The sequence below is a fragment of the Balaenoptera physalus genome (assembly GCF_965194825.1).
Source record: "Balaenoptera physalus genome assembly, chromosome: 1".
In the NCBI taxonomy this organism is placed as follows: domain Eukaryota; kingdom Metazoa; phylum Chordata; class Mammalia; order Artiodactyla; family Balaenopteridae; genus Balaenoptera; species Balaenoptera physalus.
In genome coordinates, this window is record NC_138882.1 from 194081551 (window position 1) to 194097390 (window position 15840).

Genomic DNA, 15840 nt, shown 5'->3' on the forward strand with positions numbered 1-15840 from the left:
TCCCCCACCCCCTCCCCTAGCTCCTTCCCCTCCTCCCAGAGCTCCGGGGTCAGGCCGCCCTGGGCACGGGGCAGGCAGGAGGAGGGCTCCTGGGTCCTCATCAGTTTTGTAAAAAAGGTCACGCGGAGATGCTTCTTCTCGCCCTCCCTCCCTCCTGCCTTTCCTTCCCTCCCTCCTGCCTTTCCTTCCCTAGAACCGCTAGATGGATGTGTTTCAACAGATTCCGAGCTGATAAAATCTTATTTATCTTCGGCGGTTGACACAGAGCCGTCAGGACTTGCCTGTTCGGGGATGCGTGAGTTCCTTCGTGTTTGCAGGAAATGGTTTGCCCAGACGCTGGTGTGTGCCCATCCTGCCCCCACCCGGTTCCTCTCCTGCGATCCAACCCCCACCCCCCGCCACCCACTCCACGATAGGCCCGGCCCAGCCTGGCTGGGAGCCTCGGCCCGGCAGGGCTGGTGCAGGGGGTGGTGGGCAGAGGGTGGCGGGCGCGGCGTGGTGGCGGCTGTTAATTTCCTCGCGCCTGCTCCCCTGCAGCTGGGTGCCCGGCACGGGCAGGTCTGGGCAGAAGGAGAGTGGAGAGGTGATAATAACTTGTCTGTCATTTTCCAGGGACGTGTAGCATCTTGCAAACCGCAAATACCGTTAACCAGCTTGGGTGAATCTGTTACAACAGATTCTGGAAGACGGGGCCTGCAGTGGGGGCTTTATTATTTTTACTGATTTTTTTATGGACCACTTTTATCTGCTTTCTGTGCGAGCGCGTGTGTGTGCATGTGAGGGAGCTCACACCCACATTTCTCTCCTCTTTTGGGTTATGGACCCTTTGAGGACCTCCCCAAGGCCACAGACCCTCACTCACCCTAGAAAAGCCCTTGTGTCTTCACTCAGCGGAAAGTGGCCAGGAGCATGGGGGGCTCTGACAGGTGTCAGGGAGGTGACCGGCCTGGGGGGCTGACCATCACCCCAGCCTGCTTCAGAGCACACACGCTCAGAAGGCAGCGAGGGCCCACACACAAGGAAACCCACGGCCAGCAGCCCACCTCGGCTGCGGGCCTGGTGGTTGGAGGCTCCGGGGGCCCCCTGGCTCCAGGGTGGGGGCCACAGCCGGTGCCTGGCCAGCAGATAAAGGAGGCTGCTCCAGCCCCCCCTTTTCTGTCAAGATGCTGTGCGATGAGTCTCAGTCCCGACTCCAAAGGGCCTTGTCGATCCACTGGCCGCCCCCCCATGAACAGTGCGGGGAGGGGGTCTTGCACGCGGGGGGTCCCATTGTTATCACTCTCACTCTGGCCCCAGCCAGAAGCTCCTTCCCAGGGCGGAAGGAGCTGCCCAGAGGCCGGCCCTGCCTTTAGCTTCAGTGACACCCTCACGGGCAGGGTGAGGTGAGCCTGGGCCTCCATCTGGTCCTTGTTCCGTAACCCAGGCACAACATCTGGCCACCCCCGGACCCTGAGGAGGGGGCGAGCAGTACGTATTCTGAGCCCCTGGGACAGGCCGGGCTTGCAGGGAGCCCCAGAACTCCCGCCAGCGGCCACCCCTCCCGCTCCCAGGGCACAAAGAGCGTCGATAGCCCAAGCACCACGCTCAGCCCCAGCCAGGTCCAAACACGGTCCCTCTGCCCACAAGCTTGACTTTGCCAGCTGGGGAGCCTGCCTGTCCTGGCCTCCTTTGAAGACCAGCGTCCCTGCTGCAGGGGCCATCCCCCAGCTGGCCTCATGGAGAGAGCCCTCTGGCAAGAACCCGGCCAGCAGGGCTGGGGGCCGTGCCCGGCACGGGGCGGCGGGGGGAGGCTGCCCACCTGCCCAGCTCTGCCCAGCACCGGGAGGGCCCCCTTGACGGCCAGGGCAAGGAGGTCCCCACTACGCTCACCCCATCCCACCTGCAGCCTTCTGAGCTGGCCTGGCCTTGTGAGCACGGTGACTGCAAGGGTCAGTGGGCACCTTCCGCTCACAGGACAGTCCGGGAGCCTTGGCCTGTGGGCCCACCATTCTGGACACGGCCACTGTCCAGTGTGGGCAATTCCTTCCCCCAGCGCCCTGCAGCTCCCAGATGGCCTGGGGCTGGACCAGAGGCAGGAGGCTGGGGGGATGGCGGGAGGGGAGGCCAGGCTGTGGCCGCAGCTGTAGCAGATACTCAAGGTGGCCTCTCCGGAGGGCCGTCATGTCAGCCCCGACGGGAGCCCTGAGGATGGGCCCTCCTGTCTCTGACCTTCCTGCCATGGCAGCTGCAGGTAAGTCCCCAGTTCAGGACCACAGGTAAAGCCACGCCCTCCAGCCAGGAAGCAGTGAGGGCATCTCTTCACTAAATCAACTCCACTCCCGGCCAGCAGGAGAGGAGCCCCCGGGGACCTGCACGCCCTGGACACGTGGGGTGGTCACTTTTCAGCTTTTAGTACAGTTGGCTGCCATCGAAGTTTTCACTGGAACCTGTAAATATCCAGCGAAGCATCTGGGGCAGGGAGTGCTGGCTTCTGCACATCTGACCCCGCAGCACACGGCGGCTCCCATCACATCAGCACCACCTTGGTTCATCCTCCCCGAGGCCCTGGAGGCACTGGCTGCCCCCTCACAACACAAGAACCCACGGAGGAAGGGGCCGCCTCGCCCTGGGCAGGTCTGCGAGCCTGGGGGAGCCTGCCTGCAGGCCACTGCGTGTTTCCCCCAACGGCCTCTGACTGTCCACTTCACTGAACCCTGTGCACCTTTCATGGGGGCCTTCCTGCCCTAGAATGAGCTGCAGCACTCACAGCCCCGATCGAGGCCGGTGGAATTTCAGGGCCTGGGATCCATGAACTTGAGCTTGGCTTCCAAGGTTGGGATCTGAGAAAACCCCAAAGCAGATTTCCCCGACAACCAACCACAGGGACCCACCCTGCTTGGAAGCCAAGCTCCAACTCGCTCCCCCAGGGCCAAGGTCCAGGGCACTCAGGACCCCATGGCTGCAGCAGTGGTTCTAGGAGAAGCTGGGGCGAGAGCTCCCCTTCGGCCCTCATTTTCCCAGCTAGAGAGGGGGCTAAGGGCACTGGAGGGTGGGGCGGGAACAGGGGGCCAGGTTCAGGTGCGGGAAGAGGAGGAGGGGCGGGTCCCAGGCCCTCCTGGCCTGTAGCTACGTTTACCTCTGAGCCTGGTCAGCCCTGGAGCATTGTAATTATAAAGTGTTCTTTATAATAGAGGAATATATATAAAGGAATTTTCATCAGTCAATAAAAATCAGACTGCAAAGGCGAACTGGGCAGACTCTCCCCGCCCAGTGGCAGCTGTCACTCACTCACTGACAAACAGTAGTCGCAGGCTTGCTGGGCCCAGGTGCTCCCCGCCAGGGCAGGCCCTGGACCTCTGAGGGGTCAGCCCCCCTCACCACTGGTCCACTGGGTCCTGGGGGGGGCCCCTGGACCCACCCCTCGGAGCTGAGATAAGGCTGCTCCTTTGACGCGCTCCACAGAGGGGCACAGGCTGTGCCCCCCACAAGCTGCGTGATGAAAGCCAGGGGTCAGGCTGCCGGGGCTCAGACCCCCACTCCACCCTTTGCTGACGGGCGACCTTGAGCAGGGACCTGCCCTCCCGAGCCTCAGTTTCCTTATCCGTAAAGTGAGGAGGACACGAGAGCCTACAATTTGTACCGGGGTGCTCGGGGTGGGGGGGCTACCCACGCAGGGGCCCTGCAAGGGCACTGTCCACGCACCAACCAGACACCCTAGAATCCACGGAGCTGTGTCCAATTTGGAAACAAGCCCCAGACAAGAGAGGACTCTTGGTAGGACATCTATTGCATCATGCCCGGCCCACAGCCCCACACCTGGGAGATGGAGCCCTGTCCCTGGGGGCTCCCCTCGCCTCTCCTGCAAGAACCTCGGGGCTGGGAGTGGGGACTGCCCTGGGACCCCTCGGCGACAGGGACTCGGGGCCCCTTTCAGGGCCCCCCAGGCTGAGTTCTGTGACCTCCAGGCGCAGGGCTCCCCCGCTGCTTGAGGGGACCCCCACCTCGGGCCGCGAGCTGGGGCACTGACCCCCCAGGACTAGCCGCAGGGAGCGCCCCCCCGCGGAGCTCCGCACAGGGCAAGCGTTTGCTGCAGATTCTCCCTGAGTACTCGGAGGTTCATCTCTACAATGAACACTGCTAGGACTCTTCCCTCGGCTTCAAGTACGTATAATTGCTTCTGGTGCCAGTAAAAGGTATTAATTCCACTTATGCATTCCATAAACTTTTAGGATAACGCAATTGATACCGCGATCATGTTGGGACACCTCCACTATTATTTTCCTACTTGCAAACCTCCGAGGGGCTGGAAAGTTTTCTCCCGAATCCATTAGCGTTGACTCAGCCACCTTCTACCCAGGAATCCCTCGTAGAGCCTTTGCGTTTCCCAGGCCCCCTCCCACGTGTTCCTGGGGCAGGGGTGGGACGGGAGGGCATTCACATCACGTGGGCCAGCTCGCTCTCAGGACAGACGGATGGACACACACCCTGTCGGATGTGGGGGCAGCTGGAGGTCATCCAGGGGGCTGTGTTCAGGCTGGGGGGCTGGCTGGAGGCCCCCAGGGACAAGCTGTGCCCTCGCACCCGTGCGTACCCGCCCCGTCTCGCCTCACGGCAGCCTGCCCTGTGGGCCATCAGCAGTGTCACCCAGTCTGCCCGAGGCGCCCACAGATGCCCAGCTGGGCCAGGGCTCCGACCACACCAAGCCTGCCTGCTGACCTTGGAGCCCCTCCCCAAACTCCAGAACGTCAAGGACAGCCCCTTCCCTGGAGAGGCTCAGGCTGGGAGCAGGAAGGGGCCGGGCTGGGCTGGGCAGCCTCCGGACACCCTCACATCGGCTGTTCTTCCTCTCTGCTCCCTGGGACTCTTGTCACCAGCTGTCCCCACACTGCCAACCCACGGGGGTCCCCGGGATGGGAGTGGCCATTGGGCCCAGAGGCCAACCCCACCATGTCCCGGGGAGGGTGTGGACAGGGACCTAGGCACCTGGCACTGCCATCCCTGTCCCGGCTCCACCCGCCCACCGGCCCAAAGAACATCAGTGCCCAAGGGTGCCGGGCCTTGCTCACAGCTGTGATCTCTCACAGCATCTGTCTCTCTCCAAAGCCCAGACGGCCCCGAAAGGAACAAGCCTCAGCCAGAACGCTCACGAGCAGAGAACGCTGGCGGGGTGCTACAGAACCTCCTGTGACACAGCGACCCCGCCGGCCAAACTGCCATCTCCTCCCGCCCCTGCTCCTGGCCACTGTCTCAGGTCCCTCCTCTGGCTGCTCAGTTACCTGCTACCCACCTCCTCCTGACTCCTGTGGGAGGGGAGGGGCTGTCAGAACCCTGGGCAGCGACCAGGAGGGGCCTGCGTGCCTGTGTGTGCAAGTACACGTGTACAGTGTCTGCACGTGGGCATGTCTGCACATGTGTCTGCATGTCTGCCTGTGTGTGCATGTCTGCACATGTGTTCGTGTTTGTGCATGCATGTACGAGCGTTGCGTGCACGCATACGTGCACACACGCCTGTGAGCTGAGGGCTCCAGGCCCCCCTGCCCCCAAAGAATGCAGGCGTGAGAGCTGAAGTCAAGGGACACAGGTCAAGGCAGATGAAGCACCTGGGGCCGGGGGGACTCCCAGGAGGCCTTGGCCAAGCAGAAGCCAAAGACCCCATTAACAGCTGCGGTCGCTTGGGGGCTGGTGAGGGTGTTTTTCCTGAGCAGGAAGAGGAGAGAAGGCAGCAGTCAATTTGCAACTGAGCTTGAGAAAAATACGAATTATCTATCAGTTACCAGCCGGCTGGCGTAGGGGGGCCGCACATGGCACGGCGCGGAGGCCCGGAGGGCAAGCCCGGGCGGCAAGTCTGGGCAGCGCCCGCACAGCCAGGCCCCCAGAGCTGCAAGCAGGCAGGATGCCCGGCGGTCCCCGTCCTCACCATGAGCCGGCCGCCTGTCCCCCACCCCTCCCCGGGCACGGCAGGGAGCCTGCAGGGGTGGGCTCCGCCCCCAGAGCCGAGGTGCCACGGGTCTCATTATGGGTGTGTGTCCCACCTCCACCCCCGCACGGAGACGGGCTGGGGAGGGCGTCTGTGGGCACGAGCAGCGGCACCTTCCTCCTCAGCTCAGCTCCGCGAGCCCTCAGCGGGGGTGCAGGTGGAGGTGCCCAGGCTGGGAGGGAGGTGTCCACTGCTCGGGCACGGGGGGAAGCGGGGCTGGGGCTTGGAGACAGAGCTGATCGGACAAATGAGCCTTCCCCTGCCCCCTGGTGTGGCCGCTGGGCTGCCTCCGTCCTGGACAACAGACCACCCCACGGGGCCACTTAGGGCCCGCACAACTGTGACCAAGCCATGAGCCCCTCCAGCCCTGAGGCCACACACCTGGCAGGGGGCGGTGGAGGCAACCGGGAGGGGGCAGCTCCCGTCCCTCCCTGAGGACCAGCTCAGACCATCCCAGGCGCTCAAAGCCACTCAGATGCTACAGACCCCATCAGCATCCTCAAACAATGCAGAGGAAGGGAGCCAGGAACCCCCCAAGCTGCCTGCCAGGACTCCTACGGGACCAGCAACTCAGGCTCTGATGACAGAACGTCAGTGAAGGAGGGACCGGGACCCTCCCCCTTAGAAGAGAGAGAAAGGGCTTAGGGAGCAAGTCAGACTGTGGAACAGGAGCAGTAGTGAGCCTCCTGTCACTAGAGATGTGCAAGTGGAGGGATGCCTCGAGGGCCAGACCTCAAAGCAGGGGTGTGGGGAGCAGGACCCCACAGGCAATAAAGAAGCCCCCGCAGGTGCAGCTTTGGCTAAACGACCTTGTCCAGGAGGACCAGGCTCCATGGCAGCCCACCCCCACCCCCATCGTCCAAGGAAATAATGAAGACGCCGGCACCGACTGCGCTAAGCCCATCCCGGTTAAGCCTTATCACCTCCACCAGTGGAGCGATGGAGTGAGAATTCCCAGAGGAGGACATCTGGGCACCGACAGGAGCAGGTGCCCCTCTTGGCCCCTGGAAGCCCTGGAGTCAGTCTGAGCCTTGACTCAGCGATGGGTCAGCGGCCGGGGGAGCCCACGGCTCAAGCAAGAACCAGAGATAGCTGCAGGGGGCCGTCCAGGCTGCCTGCCGCTCTGCCCCACCTCTGGCCACCCCAGGAGTGTGGGAAAGCCACAGCCTGGCCAGCAGGGCAGTGGGGACAGTGGGAACCGGTTCTCAAAGCGTAGGACCTCAGTGTCACCAGTTCGGCACTCCCTCGGGGGCAGGAACCATCCACCCTGCATGGACTCCTTTGCTCCAGGGTCCTTTTCCAGGGGCTGGGACTGAGCACGGAGCTGCTGTTCCCAGAGGAGGTGACGTGGCCCCATGGCCAGGACCGCCAGAGCCAGGCTCACTCTCCCCTCCTGGGGGCGGGCAGCAGACCTGGAGGGTCCTTGGGGCACCCTTTCCTGCCCAGTGCCCTAGGCTCCGAGGCAAGCCGGCAGTGTATCCGGGGGTCTTGGTGCCCCTAACCCTTTGCTCTGCCCTAGCAGGGACATCAAGCAGCGCCTTCCTCTCCCAGCCGCAGTGTGGACAGTGCAGTTCAGTGGTTGGGGGCACAGCCGCAGGAGCCAGCCACCAGGTCCCCACGCCAGTGCCCCCACTTAGCGCCTGCATAACTCGAGCAGGCGACTTCCCCTCCCCGTGCCTCCTGGACCCTAACATGGGACAACAGTAGACTCTTGTCTCGTGGCTGCAGGCAGTTTCAAGGGTTTACACAACCTCAAAGAGCTTAGGGCAATAGCAAGTCACAGCTCTCGGGGAGCAGCCGTGGGTGTGTGGGATGTTATCACGTTTGGCAAAATCTCGACCATCTCGACGGGGGGGGGGGGGTCAGATTGTTCCCAAGGGCACGGTGGCAGGACCTGGGGTCCGCGGCACCGTGGCTCCATCCCTGAGCCCCTGTCTCACACCCACGCTTGGAGATGACAACCCAGAGAGGGAGTGGGCAAAGCCGAAACCCGCCGACAACAGACACCTCCGGCCAGCCCTGCGCTGCCTGGAGGAGGTGGCCTCCGTGGGCCCCGGCGCCAGCCTCAGATGGCTCCAGGTGTCCGAGCTGTGAGCCTGCCGCCCACCCAGCACAGGACTCAAGCCAGAGCCCCCACTGAGCTCAGGGATGCCGCCGGACAGTCCTCCTGAGAAGGGTCTGCCTCCGTCTTCGCCGGGGGGAGGGGCATGCCCATCTCCTCTGGGGCCCTGTGGGAGGCTGGCCCACTCTGGCCACGCGTCCGTCCGAGGGGTGGGCACGCCCAGACTGCCCGGCCCCGAGACCCGCCTCCGGCCCGACGCGCCTCCCGGCCAGGTGGGAACCCTGGGCGGACGCGGATGTGCACGGCGGCCATCCCTGGGCGCCAAGGACGCGGGCAGCCCCTCCCCACCGCGCGCCCCACAGGTGACCGCCGGAGCCGGGGCGCCACTCACCGTCCAGGTGGCCGACTTGGCTGTGCTCGACTGCTGGAAGGTCACCTCGAAGTGGTGGGGGCCGGGGTAGTCGGCGTTGGAGGGGATGGCAGGCGCGGGCGACATGGCGTCGAAGGTGGAGCTGGGCTGCGCGTAGGGCGAATGGCTGGGCACGCGAGCGGTGTGCTCCGGGGCGTAGGGGCTGCCGGCCGAGGCCGCGCGGCTGCCCAGCTGGTCCATGGTGCTGCTCAGCAAATGCAACTGGGACTGGCAGGAAGGGGAGGAGGGAAGGGGGAGACACACAGTCAGGCTGGAGAGTGGAAGCCATCCCGTCGGGAGGTGTCCTGTTACAGGAGCCTTAAAGGGCCAGCAGCTCAGTCATCCCAAATATTTCCTCGGGGGGTGGGGGGGTGGGGGGGTGGAGAGGGCCCACCCGACAGGTCACTGCTTGTGTTGGGATAAACTGACATAGTCACCTCGCCCTCCCCTCTCCATCAGCCTCCCAGTGCCTGGGATCCTGGGGCTCCGAGCACACCTGGAGGGGACCGGCCTGCGGGGGCGGCTCCCAGCCCCGACTGACACCCTGGCCGCCGGGCGCACTCCCCAGGGGCAGCACCCGGCCCAGAGAGCCACGCCTCCTGCTGTCCCACCGTTACAGCTCAAGCTGGGGAGACCCCACCCCCGGGAGCAGGGCAGAGGGCGGCCCCAGCACGCAGGGTGGGCACACCCCAGGCTCCCGTGCAGGGGCTGCCTGCCCAAGAGGCTTTGGGAGGCCAGATGTGGCCCCTCGGTCCAGCCCTGTAGGTGGTGGGACAGAGTTGGGGGCTGAAGGACGGTGGCTGAGGCCACTTGCGAAGGGCCTCTGTACGATGACAGGCTGCCTTCATCCATCCGCATCTGAATGCCCCCCCAGTTCCCCCTGCTAGCAGGTCTGCCTGGTCCACACCCTCTGCCCACCCCAGGGCACTGGCAGCCTAGCCCCCTCTGGGGCCACACACAGAAGGAACAGGAACTCTTAGCCTCATGGTGTGGGCGGGTCCCCTGGGTCACCCTCTGTGGGGTCCGGACCAGCAGCCCCTGCCCGGAGCTTAAGGGAGGCCCCAGCGAGGAAGGGAGGGGGCGGGCACCGGCCCACGCTTCAGCGTCTTGAATCCAGGGCAGAGCAGGTCTCCCCTGGAGGGCTGGCAGGGAAGACCCACCTTCCCAGTCAGGAGGCTTCCAACAGGAGGCGGTTCGGAGGGTGACACAGTAGCTGACAGGGGCCAGACCTGCTCTAACCGCAAATGTTTAAACAGCTCCTTCTCTGTGCCAGCCAGGCTCGGAGGGAGGGCGCTACTGCCCCCGATTTGCAGATGAGGAGACTGAGGCTTGGAGTGGGGATGGTAACGCCGGGGCACCATGAACTGGGGGGACTTGCATCTGGAGGGCAGAGGGCCTGGAGTCCCCCTAGCGGGGCGGGGGGGAGAGGCAGACCGGACAGCGGGAGAGGGGCCCCTTTGCTCTGCACCCCCTTCCGAGAGGCAAGCACTCTGTCCCCTCCTCCAGACTGAAAAACAAACGAGCTAATTCCTTGGATGGTGGGGAGAACCCCCGCCGTGGGGCGACCCCGGTGCTCAGCCCCCCCTGCACATCAGGAGGATTGGGCTCCATAACCCAGAGCCCCCTGCAGCTCAGCACCCCGGAGGCATACCCGTGTCCACATCACCGAGTCCCCCGGGCCCCCTCCCGACCTGGGGAGGGAAAGCCTCTCCTGAGGTCTGCCCAGCCTGGAGGAAGCTCAGCACAGGTGATGACCGAGGGGGAGGGAGGTGACGGGTGATGGATGACAGGCGGCTGATTCTTACCAAAGCCACTGCCCCCCACCCCCCCAGCCCCGTTCCTCCTGCCCCACCGTGCCTCCCAGAGGCCAGGCAGGTGCTTTCCTCGGATGCTCCAGCCCTGACGGCCAACTGCCACCCAGTGCAGATCAGCCGCCAGGCCCAACCCCATGCCCTCCCCGTTGGGGACAGCCAGACTGGGCGACGCCGTCAGGGTGTTGGCACAAGGCCCTGGCCGAAACTGCCATCTGACAGATCCCTTGGGTGGGTCTCAGGCTTTTCTATTTGGACCTCCAGGGCCATTCCCCCCACCCTGTAAACCTGGGGCCCAACACCAGTGGGATGGGGGACCCCTGCTGCGCAGACCCCACTTCCCCGCCCCACTAAGGCCATCTTCCCTGGTCGGCGGTCCCCCCAAAGGCCTTCCTAACTTCCTGTGCCTTCACCTGTAAGACGAAGGGGGCCCAGTGCCCACTGCCTTGCCTACCTTGCAGGTGGATAAACAAACTGCCGAGTCCGTGTGACGGAATGTTATTCCTCCACCATCAGAAAGAAACTACTGACGCTACAACCCAGAGGAAATGCAAAAACCCGCCACATGAAGGCGCCGACATGAAAGCTCACACGCCATACGGTTCCCGTTTACATGAAAGTCCAGGGATGGCAAACCCACAGGGACAGACGCAGATGGGGGGCGGCCAGGGCTGGGGTGGGGCTTCGGGGTGACAGCTAAGGTGCAGGGTTCCCTTCTGAGGCCATGAAAATGCTCTCAAATGGACTGTGGTGATGGGCCCATATACCTGTGAATTTTTTTAACTGGAGTATAGTTGATTTACAATGCTGTGTTAGTGTCTACTGTACAGCAAAGTGATTCAGTTATACACACACATGCATATTCTTTTTCATATTCTTTTCCGTTATGGTTTATCACTGGATATTGAATATAGTTCCCTGCGCTATATAGTAGGACTTTGTTTTTTGTCCATCCTGTAAATAATAGTTTGCATCTGCTCATCCCAAACTCCCAATCCATCCCTACCCTGCACTCCCCACCTTGGCAACTCTAAGTCTGTTCTCTGAGTCTGTTTTGTGAATATGTTTTAAAAATACTGAATTGTATACTTTAAGTCGGTGAATTGTGTGGTATGCCAATTATAACTCAATAAAAACAACTGAGGGACCCGGCCAGTCCTCACCTCTCCTGGCCCGGGCCATTGTGGGCGTGAGGGGAGCGACAGCCAACACCTCCAGAGGGCCCGGGTGGGGGCCCCACGTGCTCTCACACCCCCTTGCTCCGGGAGGGCACTGCTCTGCGTCCCCCCGGCTTACGCCTCCCCACTGGACTTCAGACCCGACAAGGACAGACCTTGTCCCATGGGTCATCAACGTACCCCCGCGCGGGCACAGGAAACGTGGCCAGTGTGAACTAAGTTGCGCTGTGGACATAAGGGCACAGACTCCAAGGACTTAGTGCCAATGAAAAGAATAGAATAAAATATCTCTGGGCTTCCCTGGTGGCGCAGTGGTTGAGAATCTGCCTGCCAATGCAGGGGACGCGGGTTCGAGCCCTGGTCTGGGAGGATCCCACATGCCGCGGAGCAACTGGGCCCGTGCGCCACAACTACTGAGCCTGCGCGTCTGGAGCCTGTGCTCCGCAACAAGAGAGGCTGCAATAGTGAGGGGCCCGCGCACCGCGATGAAGAGTGGCCCCCACTTGCCGCAACTAGAGAAAGCCCTCGCACAGAAACGAAGACCCAACACAGCCATAAATAAATAAATAAATAAAATTAAAAAAAAAAAAATCTCATTCACAATTTCATATTGATCACTTGCTGAAATGAGCAGTTTGGGAAAAGCCAAATAAATCCTTGAATTATTTTCACTGTTTCTTTTCACCATTTTTAATGTGGCTACAAGAATATGCAGTGTTACATGTGTGGCTTGCATCTCATTTCTACTGGACGGCCGGCACTGGACAGGGTCCTCAATCAGTGGCCAGTGAGGGACTCGCAACTGTAATTATTGTTATTGCTATTATTATTATTAATTATTAGCACGTCCTTTGGGGTTGTAGTGCGTTTCTCATTACAGAGTAGTTACTCAGGAGGGTTGCTGAATGAGACAGCAAGTGGGCACAGGGATGGAGGGATGGAGGGATGGATGGATGGAGGGGGGGATGGAGGGATGGAGGGGGGGATGGAGGGATGGATGGAGGGAGGGAGGAAGGGAGGGGGGAGGGAGGAATGGATGGGGAGGGGGAGGGAGGGATGGATGGAGGGAGGGAGGGAGGGAGGGGGGAGGGAGGAATGGATGGGGGAGGGGGGAGGGAGGGATGGATGGATGAATGAATGGATGGATAGATGGATGGATGATGGATGGATGGGTGGATGAATGGATGGATGGATGGAGGGAGGGGGGAGGGATGGATAGATAGATGGATGGGGCAGCAGGATGCCCCCCACCCCACCGTACAAATGCCCAGGAATGAGGACGGGATGTGAGCCTGCTTCTCCCACTTGCAGGAGGCTGAGAACCTGGTGGGTCCTGGGGGAAGGGGTCCCAGCCTGCCAACCCAACCCCCAGAGAGCTCCTTTCTCTTCTAGGTGATCAGCATGACCCCTCTGGAGGGTCTTCCCTTTCGCTCCACCAAGGGCGGCAGGGAGCCTTCCGCATCCCTAACAAGGACAGCCCATCCTGGGGTTTCATGTCTGTCCCCCAGGCTCCATCCCCAACAGGAGGGCAGCCCAGGCCAGCGGAGCAAACAGCCCCTGCCTCCCAGTTCAGGGGAAGCAACCGTGTTCAGATTTTAACTTGTCCACATTCTTTACAGATCTGAGGCGAGTGCCAGGGAATTAGTCATTGAACCAAAAGCAGCAGGGCTGATAGGATCTCCACGCCCAGCAGCCACAAAGCAAGAGGGAGCCTGGAGGCTTCCAGCGGGCTGGCCCGGCACAGGAGTCCTAATGAGATGTGGGACCGCTGCGTCCATCATCCAGCGAGGGTCCCATCTCCTCTCCTCTCGCTCCAGCCCTCCAAGGTGGCAGGCTCAGGGGCCTCCTGTGGTCTGGGGGCCTGGGAAGCCCCCCTTCTCCCCGGGAGCCTGATGACACTAGCCTTGTGCTGGGCAGATGCTGTCGGGGCAGACCGCCAGCGCTGCTCCTTCCCTCCGTCCTGCTTCCCCAGGGACACCCCTGCCCACACCCGGAGAGACAGCAGAGATGTTTGTCCCCCTGGTTTCCCTGAGGCTTTGAGCGCAGCTGGGAACCCGCAGACTAGGAAGTGTTGCATCCTCACCTTGAAAGGCCCTTCCTTCCCTACCCACAGGGAACTTTGCATTTCCTTCCCGGCCAGGCAGGGAGCTTTGCTGGGGCCACCCCCCACCCAGACCCAGCTGCTAAACAGGGGAGCCTGGACCCCAGGGGAGGCCAGCGTGGAGGCCAGTGTCGTGCCCAAGGCGGCTGCACCGAAGCCGGCAGGGGTAGGGGCTTCTCCAGAACCAGAGGCCCCCCCGAAGCTGAGACGAGACCCACTTGGCAACAGGGAGGAACTCAGGCAAAACCAGGACGCTTTTGGTTTGTCTGGCTTTCAGTAAGAACTCCCAAGAGAGTGGGCTGATTGGGGCACGCCTGGCCCGCGGCGGCCCGCATGTGCCTACACGCGCGTGCAGGGCTCCTGGGCCCGACCCAAGGAGGGCCGCAAGCGAGCGGGAGTCGGGAGCCAGCGGGTGGCCTCTCCCCAGCACCCTCGGAAGCACCAGGCCTGCCTCTGAGCCTCAGAGGCCCCTACGCCCCGTGCGCTGGGCTGGAGCTCTGGGAGGGGGTCTCGAGGCAGAGAGCACTTCCCTCTCAGATCTCAGTGCCTCCGGCGGAGCAGGACGATGCCCTGGGGGCCCCTCTCTCCAGCCCCTCCAAGACGGTCCATCCATTTGCTCCACAAACGTGTTCTGATGCTCTCTGTCAACTTAGAGCAAGATGCTGGGCCGAGGGAGGGAGGTCAGACTGCCCTCCAGGTGCGGGCCGTCTGCAAACCCACACCGTGTGCCTGGGTTTATGTCCCAGCCTCCGCAGGGCAGCCAGGCTTGCTCCTGGGGTCAGCGTCTCTCAGGCAGGAATCCAGAGTGGCCTATTTTTGCTCCGTGTCGGGCAAGGGCGCACCTTGGGGCCCTCCAGGGGGGCCATGTGCACACGTGTGCTCACACACAGGGCCCAGAACACACGCGGAGATGGGGCACGGGGCTTAGACCTCAAGTTGTGGCCACCCATCTGCAGAGGGAGGCGGTTGAATGGGGAGGGGCTGAGGGGGTCCCGCCCCCTGAATGGACATCCCACTGCCAAAGCCTCCGGAGTCCCAGGGAAAGGAGGAGGCTTCCCGAGGAGCTGCGGGGAGAGGTCCAAAGGGGGCTGCCCCGGGGTCGGGACCCCGGCCCAGTCCCCGCCCACCCCCAGCCCCGCCACCATGTCCCCAGCCCCCAGCCTCAGGGGCCTCTTGCCCAGTCACTGCAGATCTGCTGCGGGCCTTCCCGCACACAGGTTAGCCCCAGACTGGACGCTCAGAAACTCTGGGCTGAATGAACCAGACCCTGGAACTCCCAAGTAGACCCCCCGAATCACACAGGCCCACTGTACCCATTCCTGTGCTGGGTGCATGCTGCGGCAAAAGGCAGCTCCAGCCCATGGCAGTCCTTCCAGGAGACCCTCGTGGGAGTGACCACACTGCACCAGCCAGCACCCCGCCAGTGCCCAGGGGCCGGCCACCTCCCCGTGAGGGCAGGGAGGCGGCCCCCCTGCATCCTCCTCTGACCCCCACAGACTGCCGTCCCAACCAGCCTTCTCCAGGACCTGGGCTCTTCCCTCTCCACCAGGTCGACCCTTTCATTGCGAGCTGGATTTTGTGGGTTTATAAGTCTCCCATTTTATGTGATTATCTATTTAGAATTTGTAAACCATCTCAAATGATCTTGGGGGATGCACCTGGGAAATAAACCGACTTTGACAGTTTGTGTCCCATTCCCTCCTAATCTCTAGCCTCCCTGCGTCCATGACCACCTTCAGCAAGGCTCCAGGATGCTAAGATTAGACAAGGACAGTACAGACGGGCTGTGACGTGCAGTCAGGGGACCCAGCACAGATTTACATTTAGGTACCACAAGTGCTCTCCGGAGTAAAACTTATTTTTTTTAGTGAACGTGGTAACAGAAAAACTTGTCAGAAAAATTTAAAACGACTCTGGTTATGTCCCCAAAGGTTTCAGGCTGCCTCACCCAGTGGAGGGGACTCGAAGCTAGGCCAAGCGGGGGCAGCTGGGGAACGTGGAGCTCAAACACTGACTCAGGAAGCATCTGTCTGTCCCGGCCGCAAGGACACAAAGATTCGAAAGACAGGACTCGCTCGCCTTTGGGCAGTGATAAGAGCTCCCAGGAAGCCCCAGTTTCCAGCCTCCTTTCGACACTGCAGGTCCATACCACAGGGCCTTTGCTCGTGCTGGTCCCCCCACCCCCAATACTGTCTCTCCTACCTGTACCACCTCTCAAGGATCACCTCCTCCCTGAAGCCACCCAGGCTCTCTCCACCTGTTCTGGTGTTCGAGGACTTCCTCCGCTGCTTCTCTGGGTACAGTAACATGATGATGCACACCC

General features: G+C 62.2%; 1 protein-coding gene across 5 annotated transcripts in view; it reads right to left on the reverse strand.

Annotated features, from left to right (window-relative positions):
* TP73 (tumor protein p73) overlaps window positions 1–15840 on the reverse strand; it is a 68508-nt gene that overhangs the window by 11230 nt on the left and 41438 nt on the right. For all 5 annotated transcript variants that reach the window (XM_082462860.1, XM_082462861.1, XM_082462864.1 and 2 more), the window contains exon 4: window positions 8410–8655. In XM_082462860.1, the coding sequence (XP_082318986.1) occupies window positions 8410–8655 (246 nt within the window). The remainder of the gene's footprint in view (window positions 1–8409; window positions 8656–15840) is intronic.